Below are 25,851 nucleotides of genomic sequence, written 5' to 3' on the forward strand. Positions count from 1 at the left end.
GTGAAGCCAAGTTTCGTGTTCAAGAGAAATCTGACTTGTCTGCCCGTGAAAAAATCTCATGTCGCTTATGTTTATACTTGTTTAAATGTTCTCTGGAGCACTGCATCTCCGTCCGGCTTTGTCTAATCTAATGATTAAGTGAGATAGGGAATTATTGTACTGTCTTGGCTTCGGACTACCATTTCTTATCTCTAAAAAAAAAAAATTGTTACTCACACGTTCTGTGCTGCTTCTCTTATTATAGTAAAAAAGTAGTTTCAAGACATCCCCCCCCCCCCCGAAAAATTTTAACTATGAATGTCGATATCTAGGGAAGGTTGTGACCTGGGACGTAAGGGAGAGCTTATTTTGGGAGGAAAGTATAAAAAAACCAATAAATAGACAAGTTGTATGAGAAAATATCAGAATTTTGAAAGAAGGATACAACCTCCTCCTCTGAATGCATGGGTCAGATCCATCCCTACATGGTGTGCTGTCCTTTGTATGCGTTTTGTTTGAATCGGTTTTGCTTCTTTCATCTTTTTCTTACTCAAGCGAAGCCGCCTGTTTTCATACTACCGGGTTTCCGCTGGCTCGTTTACAACTCATGCGGTAAAATACTGAGTTTCTCCTGCAGTGCTTTGAATTGTTCGTGTATTTATGTACTTTTAATATTTTTCTGTTGAATTTCTTGTGTTTTTCTGTAAAATCTGCTTTTGCAGGTAGGGTAGTCTATTTCTACTACTATTAGTCTAGCTGTATTGGTTGTTGAGGCGATTTTGGAGTACAGAACAGCCGCATCTAAGAACCTTTTATTTTTTTAAGTATGACCCCCTCCCTCCCCCTTCGAAATTCGGTAAATTTCTCGTTGTTAATATTATTGACTTACGAATAAAGTAAACATACCACTTGATACCTTTTTTCCAAATATAATAATCATTTTCGTTGGAAATGAATTTTACCCCTACCCCTATATATATACCAATTCAGTGTATATATTTGCACATTAGGGGGTGGGGGTAAATTTTATTTCTGATGTAAATGAGAGGTCAGTTTAACCTCCTCCCCCCCTAATGTGCAAATATATGCACTGAATTGGTATATATAGGGGTGGGGGTAAAATTCATTTCCGACAAAAATGATTATCATATTTGGAAAGAGCATAAAAAAGACATCGGGTGCTATGTTTACTTTATTCATAAGTCAATAACATGAACAACGATAAATCTTCTCAAAATTCTTGTTAAATTGGAGAGCAGTGGCTTTGTCGCAAAGCGATAAGGTTGCTATGTGAGATGCATCCAACTTTCAGAATTGGGTCTACTACCCACATTAGAGCCCGGAAAAAAATCTCACAAAGCATGAAGCTTGTTATTTTTCAATCATATAACTTTCAGGAATGGGTCTACAACCCAAATTAAAGCACGGGAAAAAGTTTTCAAATTTCTGTATTCAACCCTTCCAACTCCAGTATACCGACTTCTCTCAAATTCTGAAAGTGCTGGTGTAAAATCAATCAAGGTTACGCTTGTTGTTTACTAGATTGTCTTAAGTATATCAAGAAAAATAAGATTCATTTTATTTATTTTTTTTTATTTTTTTTTGCACGTCCTCATTATTTCGACCTTGGAGCTGGGTTCTGATGATAATTATCTGTGAATACTAAATATTAATTTTGTGATTGTTATAAATGTAAAATAGCTTTAAGTGGCATATGCTTGACAATAGCCCTGAATTATGTGGCAAAATGATCAGTAAGGCACGTAACTTGACCGTTAAGTCACCTCGCACACCTGCACTCACCTCAACGCCACTGACCCATGCTTAGAAATCCTGGTGGAACCCATGGTATCCACTCGGTCTAACTGATCGTGCCACCAAAAACAGAAAAAAAAACTTTCAAGAGAGGTCGTTCAGATTGTATCAGATATAAAAAAAAGTTTTTTTTGTCAAACGTTTGTCCAATTCAAACTAAGAGTTGTATGTTCGGGTACAGTTTGGCTGTAGTTATTCTCAAAAAGCTTCCAGTCTTTATAAAATCGAATGATGATTCAGTTCTATGATAAAAGGTGTACTTATAGGGTGAATATTCTCTTTTGAGTTAGCATTTTTTAACGAAAAGTCAGCTTAATCACAAATAGTCACCCAATGATGCTCTTTAATATCCTAGTATAAACGACATACCGTAACGTAACTACGCTTAACAACCCCTTTCCCGCCTTTTAATATTGCTCAACTCTTGTAAAATTTGCATTCATGACCGGTTTTTAAAGTACCTTAGCGTAGTTTTTGTTATACGTACCTGTCTATATATGTTTGTATAATCACTTCTTTGTCCCGCCTTCGTAACCCTTACTGCCTTTAGCTGTGATTAATCCTATAGCTGCAGGTTCGTTGTTCTGTTGGGTTTATATCTGCTATACTCAAGACTTAGTCAAACAATTGAAAATAATGCGGCTAAAGTGGGGGACTAAAGATTTTCAAGAAAGGAAATAGCACCTTTGGTATGAGTCTTGTCAGTGACCACATCTGAACCTATAAAATTTTAAAAACTACTTTAAAAGCATAAAATACTTATCTCACTCCTGAAAGTTCCTTTGCACTCGCTTTGCCCTTCCCCTCTTAATTAAACAACATATAGCCTAGTTTATATTGCCATTATATTTCACAAATAGCGCCACTCTTGTCATCCTTATTAACGACGATCGCTTATCAAGTGACGAAGAAAGAAGTAGCGCTATTGTAAAATATTAAATAAAAAAAAGTTTTTAAAACTGAAACTAAGGAGCGACATTAAAACTTAAAACGAACAAAAATTATTCCGTATATGAAAGGGGCTGTCCCCTCCTCAACGCCTCGCTCTTTACGCTAAAGTTTTTTATTGTTTTAAAAAATAAAGTTGTGAGACAGAGTCAAATATTAGCTTAAAGAGCGAGGCACTGAGGAGGGGACAGCTCCTTTCATATACAGAAAAATTTCTGTTCGTTTTAAGTTTTAATGTTGCTCCTTACTTTCAGTTTAAAAAACTTGTTTTTTTATTTAATTTCAGATCGTTTTTTAGTTAATGCAGCTTTTATTTTGGCTCACCGTCATTGAATAAATAAACAAAATTTGCATAAAAATTTTACTTTTCTTTTGCTAAATGGCTGTCTCTAAATTTGGCTCTGACGTAATTTACAAATTAACTTACGTAACGAACTTCTATATTCGTATATTTTTCTTCTGGCAAAAAATACAAAGTTGTTGATTTTTGCAGATATGAGCTTGAACCTATGTAATAGGGTTTTTTGATACGCTGAATCTGACGGTGTGATTTTCATTAAAATTCTTTCACTCGTAGGGGTTGTTTCTCCCCTCTTTAAAAAAGCAGGTAAATTTTCTCAGGCTCGTAGCCTTTGATGAGCAATACTAAACTTAATAAAATTTATATATTTAGAATCAGCATTATAAGCCCAATCTTTTGATACATTCTTTTATTGACATCAAAATTCCGTTTTTAAAAGTTTCGATTACTATTGAGCCGTATCGCTTGTTTTTTTTATTGTTTTTTTTTTTATTACGTATATGTTATCACGTATATGATGGGGTTCTCCACTTAGTCAATACCACGCTCTTTACGTTAAAAGTTAAAAAAAAATTAATTCACAAACCCCTGGATCACAAAGGCCGTTTAATTAGAATAGATAGCTCTTTTGAAAGCACTAAAAAAAACTGTAGCGCGAAGAGCGAGGTATTGACTTGGGGGAGACCCCCCTCATATACGTAATAATTTCTGTTCGTTTTAAGTTCTAATGTTGCTTTTTACTTTCAGTTGAAAAAACTTGTTTTTTTTAATATAATTTCTGATCGTTTTTAAATAATGCTCGGAAATCCGGCGCCCCCTTCATAGAAATGTCCCTTACCCCAAAGAAATATCCTCCACGGAAAGATTCTCCCGACTAACCCCCTCCTCCAGCCCCCCCCCACCAAAAAAAAATCCTTCCTGAAAATGTCTGTATACTTCCCAGTAACCAATACAATATGTAAGCAATGGGAAAAGTTCATAACTTGCAGCCCTTCCCCTGGGAACTGCGGGGGATTAAGCCATCCTAAAAGATATATTTATCAGATTTTTGACTATGCTGAACAAAATGGCTGTCTCAAAATTTTAATTGGGGGACTTTGAGAAAAAAATGAGCGTGGGAGGGGGCCTAGTTGCCCTCTGTTTTTTTTGTCACTTAAATAGGGCACTAGTAATTTTAATTTCCGTTCCATTGAGCCCTCCTACGATATTCTAGGACAACTGGGTCAATAAGATTACCCCTGGAAAAAAAAACAAATAGACACGCATCCGTGATCTTTCTTCTGGTAAAAAATGGAAAATTTCACATTTTGGTAGATAGGAGCTTGAAACCTCTACAGTAGGGTTCTCTGACACGCTGAATATGATGGTGTAATTTTCATTAAGGTTCTATAACTTTTAGGGGATCTTTCCCCCTTTTTCGAATATCAGCCAAATTTTCTCAGGCGCGTAACTTTTGATGAATGGGTAAGATTAAACTTGATGAAACTTATATTTTTGAAATCTGAATTAAAATCTGATTCTTTTGATGTATCTATTGGTATCAAAATTCCGTTTTTTAGAGTTTCGATTACCATTGAGCCGGGTCGCTCCTTACTTACAGTTCGTTACCACGAACTGTTTGATAATAGCAATATATAAACTGGGCTATATATTGGTCTATTCAAGAAGAGGTCTAAGTGAGGCAAAACGACTTTTAGGAGTGAGATGCTTAAGTATTTTAGATTTTTTAAAAATGGTTTTCAGAAGTGTATAGGGTTTCCTTTAGATGTGGTCAAGGACAAGACTGATATCGCCCTTTTTCTCTCAGAATATTTTAAGCCCTTTTTTGTATTAGATGATGATAGACAAAATAAGGTTTATTCAAACAAAAAGAAACATACAACCAATTTACATACAATATAATCTTGAAAATTGTCTTTTAGGGGATAGCCCCTAATCTTGACTGTCTGAAGTTTTTCAGGGATAAACAATCCTTTAAACAAATTTTCAAGGTTTGAAATTTGCTTTGGATTAAGTTTCACGTTTTCCCTAACGTTACCTGAACTTGAAATATCTCAATTTTTTGGTTCTCTGGAGTATGTTTAAGGTTTGTCACCTCCCCCTCTGCCTGTGGGCTTTCATACCTCTACTCTTATTGTGTTGAAGCATGGCAGTTTAATGCACAGGCTTTAAAAATTGCCATTATTTTATTGAATGCTGCATTGTCTGAAATGCGGTTTAACCATGTTTCCATTCATCTAAGCGTCTCAATTTCTTATCAAACTTATAATGAAAGGAAATTCTGGAATTTAAGACACATGTTCCACAGAAAAGCTTTTTATGACATAAGCAAATGCTCTGGGCATAATATGTCCATTTATATTGAGAGGGTTTTTGACGGGGGTAGGAGTGCCTCTCAAGAACCTTGCTAAAAGATCACCTGCGTTCAAGACAGGAAGTTTCGTGTGTTAGGTTTGAATTTGGTTTGAATGTTCGTTAGATGAAAATTGAATGGATGATAAATCCCTTTGTTGTGCATACTAGTGAATTTGTGTTGGTGAGTTTTTTCGGATATATTTTCATTTAACGCAGAAATCAGATAGCAAAAAAAAAGAAACATGAAGTTTGATTTCCCATTTAACTCCATATCATACGGATGGGCAAACTTTTAGGTACTTACATGTTATCCCGACCGCACTAAAGATCTTGATCTGAGTAAAACCGGTTTCGCTGTCTGTATTCGGAGGTAATTAGCTTGGCCTGAATGAGATAAACTACAGATCAATATATACCAAATCATATTATTGAGTTTCAAATAAAGTGAATACACCATTCGATGCCTTTTTTATGCTGATTACGAATATAATAAGCATTTCTATCGAAAATGAATTTCATCCCCCCCCCCCCTATATAGGCTATACCTGACCTAACCTAACCTAACCCTGAATTGGCATATATAGGGGGGGGGCTGAAATTCATTTCCGATGAAATGCTTATTATATTCGTAATCAGCATAAAAAAAGGCATCGAATGGTGTATTCACTTTAGTCCTAACTCAATAATATGATTTGGTATATATTGACCAAACTACTATGCAGGCACAATTTAGTTAAATATTTAATATATAGAGTTTGTTAGGTTAGGTATTTAATATAATGCGTTCTGGGCGGCCTGCTTTCCATAATTATTTGTTGTAGTTTCCATAATTTTGTTACTAAAGTATTATATTTTCATCAGATCTTGGTATGTTTCATTATGAATAACCTAACTTCAGCTCTTGAGTGTGGTAGGGATAACTCACAAGTACCTATTTTTGTACCCAAGTAGTTAAGACGAATAATATTTAAGGGAGCATTTGGACATAAATCTTATAAAGACGATAACAAAAGTTTCCACAAATACCAATTTGTAGGTAAAACCGATAGTGACCTCTCTAAGAAGAAGTAAGGAATCCTGAGATTTAGTTTAAGTTTTAGCATAAAAAGAAGAAAAACCGCACTAAAGAGAATGTTTAAATTTAGAGGAACTTCTCAAAAGAGTTTAAACCTTGCGATGAGAAAATATTGCACCTAGCTTTTGTTCAGCTTTACTGCACCGTTCTTCTGTGAAATCTGTCCAACAAGGAGAGGATAAAGTTTGGTTTCAAAATCTGTTTCTTTCTGTAGTTTTTTTTTTGTCTTTTAATATTTCAACTTTCTTACACTTTCTGACTTAGAATAATTGCATATTTTGGGGTTCTGATTTATTATTTGTCGTTACTTTCGTCGGTTTTGTTGGTACTGGTGTATTATGCGGGCACCGCGAAGAAGTCAAACTTGGTTAATGCTAATGAAATAAAATAGGATGAATATATAATAGTTTAGAAACAAATTTGGGCTATATATTTGCACATTAGAGGGGTGGGATGGGGGGTAAAGCATAGCGTATATTAAATACGTAACCTAACCTAAGTGCCTTTCTCCCTCCTATACCCCAGAAAACAATCGTTTAAATATCGAGAAACCACGCTTTGCCATCAATTTATCTAGCAAATCACACGTTGTCTGCTAATGAAATAGCAGTTTGACGGGTTTCGTGACTGGTTTCTTTGATGCAGTATATAGCGATGCCCGCATAATGCACAAGTACCGTTTTGTTTTCGTTGATGTTTCTCTTTTTTGTGTTTTTTCAGTGTGCAACTTGTAATTTCTGTTCAATGCTTTTGTTGATATTTTCTGATTCGCTAAGAATTCCACCTTTCTATTTTAATTTTCCTTTACAATGAAAAGGATGCGCGATACCGGGACGTGTTTCGTACGTGGGTTCTTATTTTTTTTTCGCTCTCCTTGATTTTATATGTACCTAGGACGGTGAAAATGAATCTGATCAAATCAATTGCTTATGCAAAGCCATTTTATTTCTTGTTTGAACTGTTTCTTAAACTAAACAGAGTTAAACACACGCCATTAGGCTAGGTTTATTTGTTTGACTGTATTTTACAGAACCCGACGTGCTGGGTAGATGTAGCGTTTTTGGTACTAGTGCATTATACGGACACTTTTATATGCTGTTTATGGAATGTCAAACATGAGATGCTACATATACTGGGACAGATACCCGGTACTAAAACAGTTGTTAGAGCGGAATTGAGTGAAACGGGTGATCTAATATGAATATTAAAATTACAATTTAGGATTTGCCAAAGACAGAAAAAGAGGCAGTTGAATTTTTACAGGATAAGGGGTTATTGCCCAAGACAATATGGTTAGGTTAGGTTACGTATTCAATATTTGGTATGCTTTACCCCCTAATGTGCAAATATATAGCCCAAATTTGATTCTGAACTATTATATATTCATCCCATTTTATTTTATTTCATTAGCATTAACCAAACTTGACTTCTTTAGCAGTATATAGAAGTATCCGTATAATGCACCAGTACCGCGTTTTCTCGCATTGTTTCAAGAGTGTAAACGTGTGAGATGTGAACAATAATGTGGCCTTTTCACAGAAAAGGTAGTGTTTTCTTGGCAAATATTTGTGAAACATGAATGCTAGAACAAGAAAACTCATTTGGACAAGCTATCCAGAACCACTTTAACCGAGAATGGTTGAGTCTAATCCCCTATAGTCAGCATTTCCACAAATCAAATATTGGGAATATTTAGTTCTATACTGTCAGATCGTCAAACTTAAAATAAGTTAGCGTAAAAAGAACGCTCAATAAGGGTGCTACTCTAGAAAGCATTCTTGATTCGAAAGCTGACACCAAATAGTGCAATCTTGAATAAATACAACCGGTTTTAGCTTGAAAAGCACTACTCCTGTCCAAGGCTGTAACCAAGGAGAGGGTTAGGGGGTTGGATTCCCCCTCGAAATGTTTTTCCGACTTGTAAAAATATAACAAAATACATATAAACAAATTCTTGATGCTTTTTTAATTTTTTGTACCTCCCCCCAAAAAAAACCTCCCGCCAAAAAAATCCGTGATACGGCCCTGCTCTTGTCTTGCTCTTTAGACTCGCAAACGCAACTCTAGGAACCCACAGAGGGTAGCCTACCAGCATCCAATAAATATTGAGCGCAAATTTTTAACGAAAAAGATGAGAGGTGCCGCAAGGGATAAAAAGTGCCGTATTTGTTATTCAATTTATCAGTGGCTCTGCTTCAAGCAAACTATCCTCAAGTGAAAAACCCTATTGACCCCTTTCGAGTTTTTGTTATTTCCACAGCGAATAGAACATTTTGTGAAAAAAGGCTCCTCTTAAGAAGGGACCTTGTTTTATCGTTTGTACTTTTTCAGGGAACTATAATGGTTTGGATAGGTCTGAACGAGCGCGAAGTGAAGGTTTAAATATTGGCGATCGAATAGAGCGTGAAAGTAGATCGGATGTTGGCCGAATTGGGTACCGAAACAGGATGTCAAAACATTCAATGACTGATCATTTAGACGAACATCAAGCACAGATACCCATTCATGATGATACCCTCAGCAGTAAGTATTTTTAAGATATTAATCCTAACCTCAACAAATGTGTCTTGTATATGCAAAAAGCCTGACATGCAGAGAAATTGTTCTGAAGTCGATTTCATCATTGCTCCAATTTTTTCTTCTCTTATGCTCTTTTCTGGTGATTTTTTTTTGTATTACCTCGTTAGTGTATCTAAAGATATAAAAATAAAATTGATTTTGCTTGTTAAAGCTTTCATTCAGATATCCACGAAAATATAACTCTAGTATCTTAATGATAAAGCTAATATCTTATCTTATCTATCTTATATATTTCTACCTGGGACCTTGTCTATTTGCTCCTGTAACTGTAAGTAAAATTCATCTGAGTCCCTAGTCTCCTTCATATGGGTGTAAGTGATCATTTTAAATTTTCTTTTGTTTTTTATCTCTGAGTATGTAATTAATATGTCTTCCCTCTTTGTACAGGCCAATGAGCCTTTGAGGGATTAATAACATGTAATATTGTATGTGTATTTAATGAAGAATAAAACTTATCTTATCTTATGAATTCAGACTAAAGTTCGATAGAGCACTTCTCATATTTTAGAAAGAATCTTTATTTGTCCTTCCTATAAAGATTTAATATCTCAAAAGTATTTAGATTTTGGTTAAACTGTTCTGTTCTTCCTTTTAAGTTGTAGCTTAATTCTCTGACCTGACCGCAATTTGGAATTTCCCTCGTTCTTATTTAAACAGAGCCTTCCAGATGAGGTGGGAATGGCACAGAGAGTGCTTTTTCACTTTAACTCCAACGGACTCCCACCTGACTTTTCCAGGGGTTTAAGGTCATCCTGAGAGCTGAAGTCAAAATCCTTATACCCACGAAAGCTGTTATGGTCGGTGATGTACTGGTGATGATAGGGGAGGGGTGGTTCCTGCTCACATTCGACACTTTCTGATATGACTTCTACCAAACTTCTGTTTGTTTGAATGTCAACGTTACTGATTCCGTCACCAACATTTGTTTTGTAAGGCATTAATGTGCATAAGTACTTAATGATTAAGATATATCATGGGTTTACTTTGAATTGAAGGCCCACAATATGTACTGTAACATAAGTGTGTAAGGATTCTTTGTTATGGAGTTAGGCTGTGCTATGTATGAATTGTTTTACGTGAATATTTTGCGCTAATATCGAGTGTCATCTATTTTTAGCCTATTTGTCTAATTAAACATCTCACCATTAGCGATGTATTAGGTTATTATACTTTTTGATTTCCCCCCAAATGAGAGGTTGCTCCATTTGTTCTTCTTAAATAAAAGAAAAACAGAAGCTCCTTCTGTTTCCTCTTAATAGTGGAGAAAAACTTGCATTAGAAAAATTTACGCATTTGATCTAATTATGGAACTCTGTAAACGAATGCTCTCCAATTTTATATTGTTTTGCCATTCTCCAAAAAAATTTTGCGTCCTTTATGCCTGTCGACCATAGCAATGGAAAAAAAGAATAAAGGCCTGATAAAATTTCGCTGTCAGATGTCACCGTTAAACTCGATTTAATCTTAGAATGGAATAATGCAATAAATAGCAAAGATTAGCGAGAATCTGACCTTTTTTCTATATCTACGTTCCTGACTCTCTTGATCATGAGTGTCAGTTTGAGTTGATGACTTCGTGGCATACAATATTTTTGACAACTGACGATACATTTTAAGAGTTATCTACACAGTAATTTTTTTGTAGGGATTTTTCAACAAAAGATTCTCCTGATGGAATCTACTTTTTTATTACTTTGCATAAAATTGTGCTCAATATGCAAAACAAGAAACCAACAGAGAAAAAAACTCAATAAAAAAACAAGAACAAACGAGACTGTGGGCAGTGGAGAGAAAAGATGAAAAATGTAAAACAACGTGGATATTTTGCCTGTATCCACAAGATAAAAAATCTAACTAAAACTAAAAACAAATAAAACAACCACCAAAAAAATATACAATTGGCGCAACTAATCCACGTAGGGAAAAGAAGCTATTAGTTACTTCAGTAAGAACACCAGAGCAACTGAGAGCAACTTTTTTTTTCATTGAGTTTTTTCTCTGTTGGTTTTTTGTCATGGCTGGCCAGATCGGCTTAAGATCTTTCATGCAAAACAAGATCTGTAAGCATTCTTTTTTTTAATATTTGGATTAATTTAAGTAAAAGAGTAAAATTGATTAAAATTTTACATGCTTTAAATATTACAGTATTGATGAGATACTTTGAAGTTGTAATACGAAACAGAAGTAAGAATGACAAAAAACCGAGCATTTTTCTAAATCTCAAAGGCTGCTTAAAAAATGAACTTGCCTACTGGGATCCAGAATAACTGCATAAACAAGCTTGGAATTTTTTTTAGATAGGGAAAATATTTCAGGAATAATTATAAAAATTTCATAGAATATATTATGTTAAAATTTGTATTCTCTGTCATCGGGCATTAACACGATGCGGAGTTCGTGTAATTGTTATATCTATTTTTAGATATAAGTGTTGGTGTCCGTAGGCTACCTACTAGCTTTGAATACTTGGTATATCAATAGGATACATTCTAAAAGGTAATTGTCTACAATGGCTCGTTCATTTCTTCTCCACAGTTCAATAGCTATTTCAATAAATAAAGTGCGACAGTGCAGTCTTTTGAACATGTCAATATAAAAAGAATTATATTACTTCCTAGATCAAGTGGAGTATGTCGGGATAAGAATTATATCGAGAGTAACGATTTTCCAAGTATGACACCTAATTATAAATAGTTTATGCTAACAAAGGAAAGCCGAAATAAAATTTGGTCCTTTGATTCGATCAAATGGGAACTTGCACAGTCATATTTATCTTAAAAAATTAGGAAAAATCAGGAATTCAGTTTTTTATTTAAGAGCACCTTCCATACATAGTTATGCAGTTTTTGGTTATAACAGGTACCGAAATTGTAAAAAAAAACATGGGTAAAAAATCAGCAAACATAAGCTAAAAACGCACGAAACGATGTGACGAAAAGTTCTTTCGAATTTTACTAATTTGTTGTTTATTTTTACGGTGTAATGTGACAACACTGGCGATAATATAGTACTGCCCTAAACCTCCTCTACTTTTTGGAAACAATGAAAAGAAAAATCTTAGAGAACCTCGTTTTCAGGTGTGATTAGACATAAAGTGGGACCAGGGGAAAGAATGTTTTTGTTTTAATGCCCTTGGTACTTAAGTTTTTGAGCTCAAGAGTTTAGGTTTTCGTTAGGTTTTCTTTTTGTGTTTTTTTTTCTGGCTTAAGTGTATTTAGATACCCATGCCGCCCCTCCCCCCACCACCACCACCTCCCATGTGAAAAAGTTTCGGTCATTTTAAAGAGTAAATTATATAATGCAGTCTTCAATTATTGAAAATTGAGAACATCTAAGGAACATTGTTCTTTCAACCCTTTTTAAGTGGTTATTTTTAAAAGCTTTAATTTAACTTCATCTGTTTAGAAAATGAAATATTTAAAGAAAAGCAAAACCACTTTTACATGTATCGCTGTAGCATTAATCATATGCATATAATATAGTGGCTATTGGTTGTTTGAAGGAGAAGTAGACTTGGTCTCGGGCGTGAAGTTTTAGTGAAATTGCGTGAAGTGAAGTAAAATTTGTTAGTATAAACTATGAATTGTTACAATAAAATATGAAAATATTGACTTTTCTGTCCTTAAAGAATTACCAAAGAGAACAAGAGTAATATTTGAATATTAAAAAAAAAATTAGAATAACGCTAATCTCTGAACACACTAATAAACTATTTTTTATGCTTCTGCTATTTTGAAAAACTGAAAGACTAAGTAATAACATGGGATAGTCATGATATAGTTTATAATGATTCAAGGACAACTTTCTAGTGTCTTGACTGCCCTGCACTTTTATTTTTACTCCAGAGGTGTTTCCATTTTCCAGGTAGCATGATTTTTTTTTTTAGCTTTTTACTACATTTGGAGATAAAATATATATATTTTTTAAGCTGTTATATTGCTTTATGAGACTGGATTAAAATTGTCTTTGACATTTGAAGTGTTTTAACATGTTTGCACTCTTTTTTCCGCCTGGAAAATAGGCTTGTGTTTTAAAAGCACGATTTGCCAAATTTACTTGGAGATAGAAAACTACCAAGGTTTGTAAATTGTGTGAGAGCTTATTGAAAAGTTAGAAATATGATTTAGACAATTTTACTGAATTTCGAGTAATAAATTTAAGAAATAGTTTTTTCTCAAATTACAAAATGTCTTGGAAGGACTATTTTTGGGCCATGTGCCTTCAAGATTTCCAATGACTTCGTACTGCATTGTTGCAAATATTTATTTAAGACGCGAATAGGTAATTGGAAAATAGCAGCAGCAGCGCATTGTTCCCCAACTTAATCAGGAAAGAGATCAAGGGAGGGAGAGAGACTTTTACAATTGAGGGGGTTTTCGGATCTAAGTTCTCTCCATTTTAGCTACCTGAAGTCTTGTCATTATCGATAAGGGAAATCATTTTGTAATTAAAAAGGTTTTTGGTCTGGCAAGTGGTTTTGGGGTAACACATGGAGCATGATTTTAACAAAAGTTAATCTGGTTTCAATTTGGTTATGTCGTGGTTTAATCAATAAATGTTGAGTTCTTAACGGTATCTTGTTGACCCATGTTCAGGTCCACTCCCATCGGCTTACATCCAATATCAATATCTCCGATTTCAAAAATCTGGACGTAGCTAATCTCACTTCATCGTTTATTATTAAAACAGAGTTCGGAAGCTTGAAAGAGTGAATATTGGGGCTAGGATTGAAAAGAGAAATCACCAACACCATCTGGCATTTTAAGAGTTTGTTGCTTCTTTATTCTACCCTAAACTTTTGTATATCTTTCGTTTCAGTTACTTTAAAATATAATGGAGGGTAGGCCTATAGAAGGCGGAACTCTGTCACCAGTAGGCCTACCAGTTTACAGAGTCATCTACTCTTCTTAACCTGTCAAAATTTTCACAAACTAACTTAGGGTTACTTTGTGCGGACTAGATGTTGACTCAAAATAGTGCTTAAAAAAAAATGATAATTAAATAGCACTTACAGACGAATTTCAGCTTTAGTTTTATAAATATGCCGATTAACTATACCAGTTATCCAATTTTATTTGGAATCTTCCACTTTTTACTGAAGTTGCGGGACGCTACAGTGTCATTGGTGCTAGTAGTTTTTGATTACTGTAATCTTGTTATAATACCTATAACCTCCTTAAGCTATAATCACGAGATGCACACTTAATCTCGTAAAATGTCAAGTCGCCGAAGACCAAACTCTTTATGTTTCCCATTCTCTTTAGACAAAAGCAAAAATTGTTAGATTATTCTTCGTCATTCTTATGTTAGGTTTATTCATGACCTATATGGCCTAGGCTTAGAGATTGGAATCAGATATGGCTGACAGTTGCCTATTGTAAGAATTGGGGTCTATCACGATAGCTTCAGTAGTTGTATATTTGTCTGTTGTTTATCATATGTACGCAAAGTTAAATGTAGAAAATCCTTAAAGGCATTGGTGAGTGGGCTTTAGAAAAATAGTTCTGACCCCTTTTTGACCGCCAAGGGTTCCTCATGCAATTAATTATGTTGTTTGAAGCCATCCTACCCCAATATATCGTGATATTTGTGAAACTCCATTAACAACTGATTTTTTGCTTTGATATTGTCTCTAATAGTAATTGGTGGTCGACAACATTATAAATAGTGTTTATCAATCCATTCAAAATTACGGAAATTTTTCCCAATTTAGTTTGAATTCCTATCATTGGGTTATATGTGTAAAATAAATTCTGATCTTTTTTTTATTACCGTATATTGTTCTTAATGTGTACTGTGCTCCCAAAATAAAGACATTGGGTTTCTTAGTTTTAAAAATACTTAATTTTTTAAGCCCTTGAAAGTTTTATAATCATTGACTTAACTCAAGCTAAGAATCCTCTTTTATCTTCGCAGAAATCATGTGAAGTATTTGCGCATCACCGCAAAGAATGGCTTTTAATTTTGCGTCTCAGGTTCTCGCTACTTTATACCCCCAGACCCTGCCTTCTGTGTTTCCGGGTTGTATCGGAGTGATCAAGTACTCAACTGTTAGGTGAACCTAATTAACCTTTTAATCCGTCAAATAACCGATTCCTTGGGTTGGCAAGCGAATAAATTCAATCTTCCCTTCTTTCTCTTGGCTAAACAAATATAAGCAATACTTACCGTATTCTGCTAGGATTTTAGTGTACATTATTGTACAAATTATACCTAGTTTCATGATGCTTTAGACGAGACTTTAAACCATTGTCGCACTCTTTAGGTTGAAAAGTTACTCATGGGGGATTATGTGTGGGCTTCTATTCAATTGCTATAGAGTTATTTGTTTGATAATCGGAAGCGATTGGTGATTCACTCACTATCCTGTTTCCATATCTTCTTCTTCAAAAATACTCCCGGCCTATGGGATTCTTCTAATTCCCTTCTGGCGTCATCAATCTATATTGTATATTTTGCTATTTTAAAACTACGTCTCGAAACGGGCTAAAGACTGCCTATCTTGTTCTTTGTTTCTGCTAAGCCTACGCTTGATCTCTATCTGTCTAATTCGCAATGGCTAACCATTACTTGAAAGAAATAATTTATGGTATCAGCCCTGGTTTTCAAATCCCTCTCCTATAACGGTAATAACCACATGTGTTTATGCATGCTTTGTGGGCTTTTCCCTCTGCACTGGTGATCAGTTTTCTGATGGGATTAACGTTCTTATTAAAATGATGGCTGTGATGGCATGGTTTACTAAACTGAAATTCCTACCGAAATCTAATATGGGAAGAAGTTTATTCCACTTGTGCAGTTTTCATGAAGACAAGCTTGAAGTTACCGACGACCAATGAAATGCTAGAATTCGATACGACTACGTTGGTTTTTGAAAGCTTCAAAAATACTCATGGGTCAAATCTTCTAGCTTTCGGTGAGCCAGTGCCGGTTCTGGCCTTTTGCCCCAAGGGCAATATCTTGATTAGCGCCTCCTTGTCTCCTGCAAAGTTTTTAAGGCCAGATTTAAACAAATATTTTCATTTATTATCAAAATTATCTTCAATGTATTAATCAATAATTTATTTTTAATTATTGTTTGATTTCTTGTTTAGATTATTTAATTATTGAAATTTAACTATTAATTTATTTTATTAATTAATCATTATTAATTATTGTCATCTCTTAATTGCGCCAATTATTTTCATATTAAAATATAATTATAAAAATTACAAAAATCGTTTCTGCTGTGAATTTTCAGATAAATTAGAAGGAGAAGGAGTGAGGGGATTGGAGTTATTTTCACCAACAGCACCAACCATGAATTTTGCGCAACTTACGAAGTGTTAAAATTCTGTATGACAGCTTAGTATTTCCTGTTAAGGGAATACTCCGATGTCGATTTGACCATTGGATCTATTGTTGATAATTCGGGATAACATTCTTTTGTGTGCTTTTATTTTGGTATTTCGTAATACCTGTGCTGGGTGGTATTTCAACTTTTTTTTCTCATAAGAATTGTAGGTATCATTAAAATATGTAAGCTAGTCTTATAAATAGACTTAGTAACTTAATTCTTAGCAGTAAAAACAAAACTGCTTGTTAACCAGGAGATTTTCGGATAAATTATTTTATATTTATAGTTTTAGATGGGTATAAATGAAGCGTGGCACTATTCTGGAACAAATTGAATGGGCTCTTTCGTTCATTTAAGGAAGAAAAAATTGAAGCTTAAAGTCAATAGTTCTGTGGCAATACAGTTCTGCAAAAATTAAAAAAATCTTTAGTGGATGTTTTCCTACTACATAACTTTGTACGCCATTTGCGTGGTTCCAAACTCTTATCTTAACTTATGGTTCATTGGAGAAAATATGCTTAGCTTGCAATATTGCAACCAAGGGTCCATGTAGGATTTTGTCGGGCCATTGGCATAACTTCAAAAAGTATAGAAAAGTTGGAAAGCTATATGAAAACGGTGAGAAATTAATTAAATAATCTCAAGATTTCGGGATAGGTTTGAAAGGGCCTAAAGGATCCTCTCTCCTTGTGGAAGTGCCTTTATTTCACAATATTTTTATCTTAATACTCTCGTAACGTTGACAAGTCACTCTATCCTAGGGAAATGGGACTACCCAGTTTGACCTCCTCCCCCACCATCCTCTCTGAAATTTATGTCTGGTTATAGATTAGTCTTAAAAAATGCCAAACCCCCAAAATTTTTACCAGCGCAAAAAGAATGATAAAGGCTAGGTAGTGATTTAAGTAATTCAAGCCTCCATGAGAAGATGTTTTCCACTCCCCTTAAAAAGGATATTGGACCAGGGACGTACACAAGAGAAGCCCCCCCCCTAAAAAGAAATCCTGTTTACATGCCCATGCAGACCTAATTGTTTGGTTTCTCTTATTTGCTCGTTGATTTGTTTTAGTCTCCAAAGTGAAATAATTTGTGTAGCCACCAATTTTGTTTGTTGTCTGAAGCTTTTTTTTTGTCTCAAGTAAACTATTTTGTTATAATACTTCCAAAAAAAAGAACAAAATTCGCTTCTTTAATTCATCTCTTGAGTTGTTAATTACATCAGGGCCCTTAAAAATAGTAGGAAACCGATAAATAAAAGACGTAAAGCTTTGGCTAAACACAGACAAAAAAACTCTCGTTTTCGTCCCCCCCCCCTACAGATTATCTTAACTTCATATCAGAAGCGCATTTACAATGCGTCAGTCAGCACCGTCCTGCTGTATGGAGCGGATACGTGGCCAGCTACAAAATCTATCCGCAGCGCCGTCGATGTCGCACAGACGAAATATCTCCGAAGAATCAAAAGACTTCACAGGACGGACTTCGTTAGCAACCAGACTCTCCTGTCATGTACCGCTCAAACTCCTTTCTCGACGCAGCTCGCCCAGTGTAATGTTCGGTGGTAGAGTCACTTCCTTTGCATTTCGCGTGAAACCCCAGCGCGAGTTGCATTTGACTTCGAACCCGCCCTCCACGGTTGGAAGCGACCCAGAGGACGACCCACCCACTAGGTTGATATACAAAGCCGATGAATTCCTCACCCAAGCCCACATCCCGGTAGAAGAAACTGCGAGCCTGGCAAGCGATAGGTCAACCTGGAGGCGCCTAGTCTCATCGTTCTCTACGCCGAACCCTCGGCAGGAGCCTTAAGTCAAGTAAGTCAAGTCAATATCAGAAGCAAAATAGAAGGTAATTAAGTGGTACCAAAAAAAGGAGAGATTTTTTCTTTACGAATTTCTGTTTTTTAGCTCGTTCGCGGTCACCTGGGGAGGCACCCTCATATAGACATGATTCCAGTCATATTCAGCCCACCGAAGAGGAATTGGGCCCACTGCCACCCAACTGGGAGAAGGCGTATACTGAAAGAGGAGAAGTGTATTTTATTGAGTGAGTAATTCACATTTTGGTTACAGTCACGCCATTAATTTGTCTTGTTGAAGACATGCTATTTTTAACCACTTTTTTTTTGCAAAAAAATTCCGCTATGGTTGGAGGGTCCTCAGACAACCCTCAAGGAAGAATTCTTTTATTCCTCCCATCTGTATGAAGGAATGAATGGAGAGATTGTATTAGGGCAAATTAAAAAGAAATAGCCAAAAACTATTGAAAGACTTTAGAGGTGATGCAAAAAAAACCTTTCTTTCGACCACAGATCAATCCGAAAAGAAGGTGAAAAGAAAGCCTGGAAACATTCTGAATTTTAAGATGTTTAATCGAGAGTAAGCCATGTCTGGGCTGATGCTGATAAAGCTCAAAGTTAACATTCATGTATTTTCCTTTTTTTTCTGGATTTTTTTTTTGCCCGAATAACAGTCTTATAAAGGCAATAAAAAACTGGTGATGAATGTAAAAAAAAGAACCTTGATCTTGATGAAAGTACATTATCAGATTTCTTTATGTAAAACACTTTCTGATTTATTGCTAAGGTTTCCATACAGAATATTTCTTGTCTTTGGTTTTTAAACACGAAGCCATTTCAAGGCTGTGTATTGCTGTCCCGATTAATCTTTGTTCCGTGTGAGACTAAAAGGCCTATCGCTTATTTTATTTATTTATTTTTGACCCACAGCACTTCTTCTTTTTACCGGGATAGGGTATGATTGCTGCGATTAACTCTTCCTATGACTTCAGAAATATACTCTATATTTATTTTGGATAAATTCGACCCCCCCCCTTTGCCCCCTAGACCTTTCTGAAAACAGCGTAGGCATCTTACACCAAAAGGACCTGACAGAACAAAGAACCTATATTTGTCAACAGATTCCAATATTTGGGCACAGAAAACATTATTGTGGCCCAAGTTTGAAAAAAAAACAGACAAAAACGGATTAATTAAATTTAGAATTTAGAGAAATGGTGGTTGGAGGTGGGGTGGGGACAGTCAGGGCTTGAATACCCCCCCACCCTTCTACCGTGCCTGCCTATTTTCTGTAATGTTTCGTTCTGCTTCTCATCCATAGTGCATTGCTGCCCCCTGAAGCTTTGACTGTGTAAATTTAAAAAACTTGTCGTTTACACTTGATTGAATAGAAAGAAGTTTCTTATCCATATGAATGAGTTAAAGAAGATTCGTAACTTATATGTTCTTCCACTTGGCGACTTGGTAGAGTGTATTCCAGCCAACCAATCAGACCGTTTGAATTTTTTATTCTTTTGGAATGGTCTTTTTAATAAACACCTTCTCTCTTTATGCATATTAAAGATTTGTTCTTATATGCCCAACTTTGAGGGTACAACAATAATTTTATTTTTTGCCTGCCTCTATTTTATTCCACAGTATTTCCCAATAATAAAAAAATGAAAAAAAGGATAAAACGCACAAAAAAAGGTAAGTCCTTGAAAACATTCAATGATCGTAACATTTTGTATTCTAAAATAAAACATCTGTTCATTAGATAATATTGAAAGCTGTTCTTGGACCATACTGTTTTTTTTGTATGTGCGTGTGAGGAGGGGGGTGACTAGAAATTTAAAGTAATTAATTCTTTTTTAATCTTGTTTATAAAGCTTGGCTTTATTAGGATGAAGATAGATTCTAAGCATTTTTTTTTCAAAGTTATATGCCTAACCCGTCGATAAAATAAAAGTTCAAAATAGGGATAAAATCCTTTTTAATAGACAGTGTATAATAAAATTCACAAAAAATACCAGATATTTCGGTCACATATAGAGTGACCGTCATCAGTAGTAAAACTCATTCGTTCATGACCCAATCCGTCTTTCGTTCATGATACTACACGTAACAAATTGTAAGAGGTTTTGATCGGGAATTTTTAGCCACGACTTGAAGTATTTTGAATAATTCTGTTGGAAAATCACTGAACCCTAATTACCGAATTGAGATTAAAATGGTTTCAATTCTGGTCCCATTCCGGCTGGCAATCTATGCAGACCCCCTTCCTCTCCATTCCCCTGTGGAAACTTGTGTATTGGCCTTGGTAACATAGTCGAAAGGACTAAATAGAACAAAATAGGTCTATTATCTAAATGTGTCTATTGAATAATCTTGTTTGAAGATCATTGAAGCCCAATTATTTTCTGATATGAATTAAAGTATTGTGTGTAGTTTGCGGTTAGCTGACCGTATGGTATGCAGGAAATGTGGATGAATTGAACGACCATTTTGTTTAGAAAGCTGTTTGTAAATAAAGTTCAAAGCAATATATAATGTTAAAAATTACTGTATCCTCTAATATTCCAAAACACTAGTTTATTGAAAATAGCAAGAAGCTGACTTTATATTTGATATTTAAACATCAAATTTATTAATAAAACAGATTAGCGACGTCAGAGGCTGAATTGAGTCCTTTTTCTTCGTACTGGGAATAATGAATGACCTGGTCTAAAGACGAAGTTGTATGTGAACTTCTTTTTTGCAATTGGGTGAAACTTAAAATTTAATATTGTGTCTTTTATGCAGGGGCGGATCCTGGATTTTTTTTTTTGGGAGGGGGCAAAAGTGGTTGATCCGATAAACTTGCGTTAGGAGCAAGTTTAATTAACGCCAATTTGCGTCAATTAAGTAAATTACACTACTTTAGACTATGCTATGGGGCGCGCGCCCTCTCGCCCCCTCCTCTGGATCTGCCACTGCTTTTATGATAGCTACAATCAAACATTTTGTGGTAACGAAGTGTAAGTAAGGAATGATGCGGCTCAATAGTAACCGAAACTCTAAGAAACAGAGTCTTGGTAAAAGTGGATACTTCAAAAGAATCAAATTTTGATGTTTATTCAAAAAATATAAAATTTATCAAGTTTAATGTTACCCATCAAAAGTCACGAGCCTGAGGAAATTGGCCCAATTTTGAAAAAGGGAGGAAACACCCCAAAACATCAAGTGATCTTAATGAAAATTACACCATAAGATTCAGCATATCAGAGAACCTTAATGTAGAGGTTTCAAAGAGGCTTACTGCCGAGGTTTTCAATAAATATAAAGTGGTACTATTTTGTTTGGGCTCAGGGAAAAGGCCTTTTGAAATGTGATTTAATTTCGGAAGCAAAAACTATATTTATCTGTTGAGTTAATTAGGTCAAGAATGAAAGAAATATACATAATACATTCGGTTCCTGGGGGCTATCGCCTAAATACAAATGTAGTACAAATTTTCCAATCGAAATTGTTTTTAGGTAATTTCGAAGACCACACTGCCTTTCCATGCCGATAAATAAAAGTTTGAGATGGATAAATTCTTTTATTAAACAGTGATTTTTCACAAAAAATACCGGATATTTTGGTCACATGTACAGTGACCGTCATCAGCAGAAATACTGATGATGTCACTGTACAAGTGACTAAAATATCCAGTATGTTTTGTGAATTATCACTGTCTAATAAAAGGATTTATCCCTATTCGAACTTTTATTTATCGAAATTGTTTTTAGTTTTGGTCAGAAAACATTTTCGTCAGAACGGATTTTTATTTTTGTTTTGAAATTTTCTTTGATTTAGCTTAATAGAAAACGACTCTAGTAACTTCAAAATTCAGCAGCTAAAAGCCTTTTGGAAATATGATTGCTTTGAACGGCCAAACTCTATTTGTCTATTGAGATATTTAGGTCAAGGCTGCAAAAAATACACGTAATATATTCAGTTTCTGAGGGTTCGCCATTTTTGTCTTGCCATTTTTAGATGCTGGTGGTTTATCGGATACGCCCTCATCATGCCTGGTTTATTGCTAGTCAAGAGAAAATACAGATGCCATGAATGAAAAGACTTAGTAATTTATTGTTATTATCTTGTGGACTGGCAGCCAGAAGAATTTTATAATTTTATGTATTTCTATGAATCGCAGTTAAAGTAAGGAAGTACTTAGTTTCATTGGCTTTATCATTTTGTGTGTTTTTTTTTCTATACCCTTTAAGGCTTGTTCTTGTAATTCAAAAGTATTGCACTTCATCCTATTATTATACGAAGCACAACCAATGTTGGAAATAAGTTCTGATCACACATTGCGTTTGAATGGGTGGCTCAGGAATTGTTCACAAGTTTGACGTCATGCTGGGGAAAGATTTTTTTGCCAGAAAAGGGGTCATATTTTCCTCCATTAACTACAATACTTTGCACGTTTTTATTCTAAATTTATATTTTTTGTGTATGTTAGGTCCTCTAAAGGGGAAAGGTTGCAAATACCCAATCTTCTGATTTTCACCTTATCCGCTTTGAATTGGGCACTACCATTTTTCACAATTCACCTCCAACCTGTCGTTTTCTATTTTCTGCTTGTATAAACATGTTTTTATAAGCATTTAATTTCATGGTGATTAATAATATTTTTGTTGCTGTAATTCAAAACTGGTAATAATCATGACTCTATAAAGGGTGGGGTTGCGAGAAGTTTGGATATTCGAAAGGTCGATATTTACCATGCACAACTGCTTCACCAGATGAGTACAAGCTATATAAAAAGATCTCAAAGTGGAATTTTCACACGATCAAAGGCTTTCCTTAATTATTCAAAATCATGATGACTCGTTAAATTTGAATTTCCAAGGACAAATAATATAAAATGTTCTAAAAAATTCAAACTAGAGTAAATCTAGTTTGAACTATTTTTATGAAAAACTGTCCTTTTAAAAAAAGTTACAAGCACGTAAGACTAAAAATGAAAGCAATTAGACCTAGATCTTAACCCTGAAGTCAAGCAGCTTTCTAAAATATTTTTCGGGAATACTTCGGGTGTTCTGTTTCCTTGTAATTGAACAAGTTTTATAGGATGCCTTGGGAAATTTCAAAATTACCCTTTTCGTCTCTTGAAGTGGGGTATGTGCCCCTTAAAAATCAGAAGAATTAGTTTAAGGTTTTGAGTTTGTATAACTTTGCCGTAAAGTTTTCTGACTTAACTTGTTTCCATCCAGTTCTTGAATTTCAAAGTTTGCTGTGGTTGAATTCCAGTTCTAATTTATTTCAAGGTTTGAATGCTCTTAGATTTTGTTAGGAGCATTATTGATGAAAAGACATTTCTTTTTCCTGACTCCAAATACATGTGACATTTTAGGAGGGTTGCCATTGTGGAGCTGGGCCTCATTGCAACCTAAAAGTCAACTCATTGTATTACCCATCTGACTGATCAATATTGAAAATTTGTATTTTTACTAATATATTATTGCTGCGGTGTTTTTGTAACATTTTGTATTTTTTTTTGTTTTTGTAATTGTATACAAAATTATTCTGATGGCTAACATTTGCCATTTTAGAAACCTCCTAACAGTAATTTAACCGTTTCCTTCATTTGTTAAAAAACATATAAAAAAGGATTTAAAGACATTTCTCTTTGGAAAAACTCATTTTATTTACGAAAATATCTTTAGAACACGGAGTTCTTTTCGATTCAGAAAATTTAATTCTGAATAAAATTATTTTCATGCTCAAAACATCTGGTAATGTTAAACAAAAGCTGGTAAGTCTACCTGGAATAAGTGGTAGTCAGCCGAATATTTACTAATATTTTTTTTCCGCTTTCAGCAAAAACTTGAGCCCTGGACCAGGGAAGGCTTCGGGCCCCCGAAATCCCACAATTTCCAGGAATTTCTGGGTACTTAGGCAAATTTATGTTTTTTTTACATAAATTTGCTTAATAGAAGATGAAGACACCACTCGATGTGTCTTTATGATCTTTCCACACATACTAATCACTTACCTCGTAAATTTCATTTTCGGCCCTTAAAGGGACTCTTAAAGTGACATCCTGTCCCTTGTTATTTGCCAGTGGAAAACGGTTACCGAAAATTATGAAAACTACTTTTCCTAAAATGGCATTGCTTCATTTTACCCCCTCCCCCATGTTGGATAAGTATTTACCATGCTGGATTCTTCCTACCAATTGATTTGCATCCTACGTTGTAAAAAACAGTCCGTATATATAAGAGGCTGTATATTTACCCATCTGGAGGGGGGGGGGGGTAGTAAATTGAAGTGATGCTCTCTAGGAATGAAATAAGTAAGTGTTTATGATCGTTTTAAATTAATTTTGAAAACTTTTGGTAACCATTTTCTTCTGGCAAACAATAAGGAACAAGATGTTACTTTGAGAGGTCATCATGGAATTTGCTTAGGAAGCAATTAGTATATTTGGAAAAAGCATATAAAGACGCATAGAGTCGTGGGTTTGGTTTCTACCCAGCAAAGTATTTCAAAAAAATCCCACATATTTAAATTTACCTGGATTACTTATTCATATTATCATTTTTTTTTTTAATAATTCCCTTCACCCCGGAAAAAGTTCCTACATATCCCCATTTTACTGGCTCAGAATATTTTCTTCCATGTTTGGAAGGGAAACTAAATTGATTCGAACATAATTTTATCATATTTATCTATCATTCATTCTCCTTTCCTACCTTCTGTACTTAAAGTTTATCGCCTCTAATTTTGAAAAGCATAAGTTTTATGGCGCGCCATTTACCATTTGTGTTCAATTATATAGTCTGGGGTTAATCGTTAATCGAGGATTTTAGTGTAAAGTGTCTGAAGGGCTATTGACAAATCCTATTTAAACAATCCATAAATGGAGTCTTCCCAAAACATTGACTGCTGAATGATTACCTGTTCTTTTTCGGACGTTTTCACAGGATAAAATCTAGATATGGTGAATGGTGCCTTTCATATTTTTTATTCTTGTTATGGTTATGTTTCTTGTTTTGAGCTCAGGGGAAATAAATTTTGGTAAATATTGAGGTGATTGGAACTGATTTTTAATTTTTCAAAAATTTATGTATAGCAATTACTAGAGATAGGTAATTATAAACTGTAATAAAAATATTTTTGGGTCTAACAAGTGCTTCCGTAGGGTCAGCCACTTTCCACCACATGGTGTATACCTCGAGTGCCAAGTGTCCCGCCCAGATCCGCTAGGCTTGGTGCGTCTCACCGGTGGAATATGATTTCTGGAAATAGGCGGCCGCTCGAGCATGTCATAGCTTATAAGTATTTGAAAATGTTCCTATTTTCAAACATTAATCATTACGTTTTCCTCTCGCTTGTGGATTCCAGAAGAGAATATAAATTTGAAACAGCTTATAGGAATTTTGTAAAATTTTAAAAGCTTATAACTGAATAAATTTTTCAGCCCCTAAAAGTTAAAAAAATGTTTTGACTAAAAAACATACAATCTTTGATTGCTTAAAATTTCATAGAAATGAACAAATCAGATTTCGTGTTATTTTTACCGTCTCAAGGTTTTGACAGCAAAAACTGGTAAAAAAAAGGGGGAGGGATATTCGGCTTCCGTCTCTGAAACGTGCTTAAGCAAGGATATGATTAGCTCAAAAACGTATAGTGATTGACGTCACAAAAATAAA

The 25,851-nt window shown here is 34.8% G+C and overlaps 1 protein-coding gene across 7 annotated transcripts in view; it reads left to right on the forward strand.

Annotated features, from left to right (window-relative positions):
* The window catches only part of LOC148948453 (membrane-associated guanylate kinase, WW and PDZ domain-containing protein 1-like), a 163,814-nt gene that overhangs the window by 57,243 nt on the left and 80,720 nt on the right, over positions 1 to 25,851 (forward strand). For 6 of the 7 annotated variants that reach the window (XM_089094375.1, XM_089094374.1, XM_089094380.1 and 3 more), the window contains 2 exons: positions 8,805 to 8,996; positions 18,297 to 18,435. In XM_089094375.1, the coding sequence (XP_088950501.1) occupies positions 8,805 to 8,996; positions 18,297 to 18,435 (331 nt within the window). Of the gene's footprint in view, positions 1 to 5,451; positions 5,580 to 8,804; positions 8,997 to 18,296; positions 18,436 to 25,851 lie in introns of those variants that run through there. The other variant, XM_089094381.1, reaches the window with a different exon arrangement.

This window comes from Artemia sp. Qi Xiang Cuo, chromosome 9, assembly GCF_049724085.1.
Source record: "Artemia sp. Qi Xiang Cuo chromosome 9, ASM4972408v1, whole genome shotgun sequence".
In the NCBI taxonomy this organism is placed as follows: Eukaryota; Metazoa; Arthropoda; class Branchiopoda; order Anostraca; family Artemiidae; genus Artemia; species Artemia sp. Qi Xiang Cuo.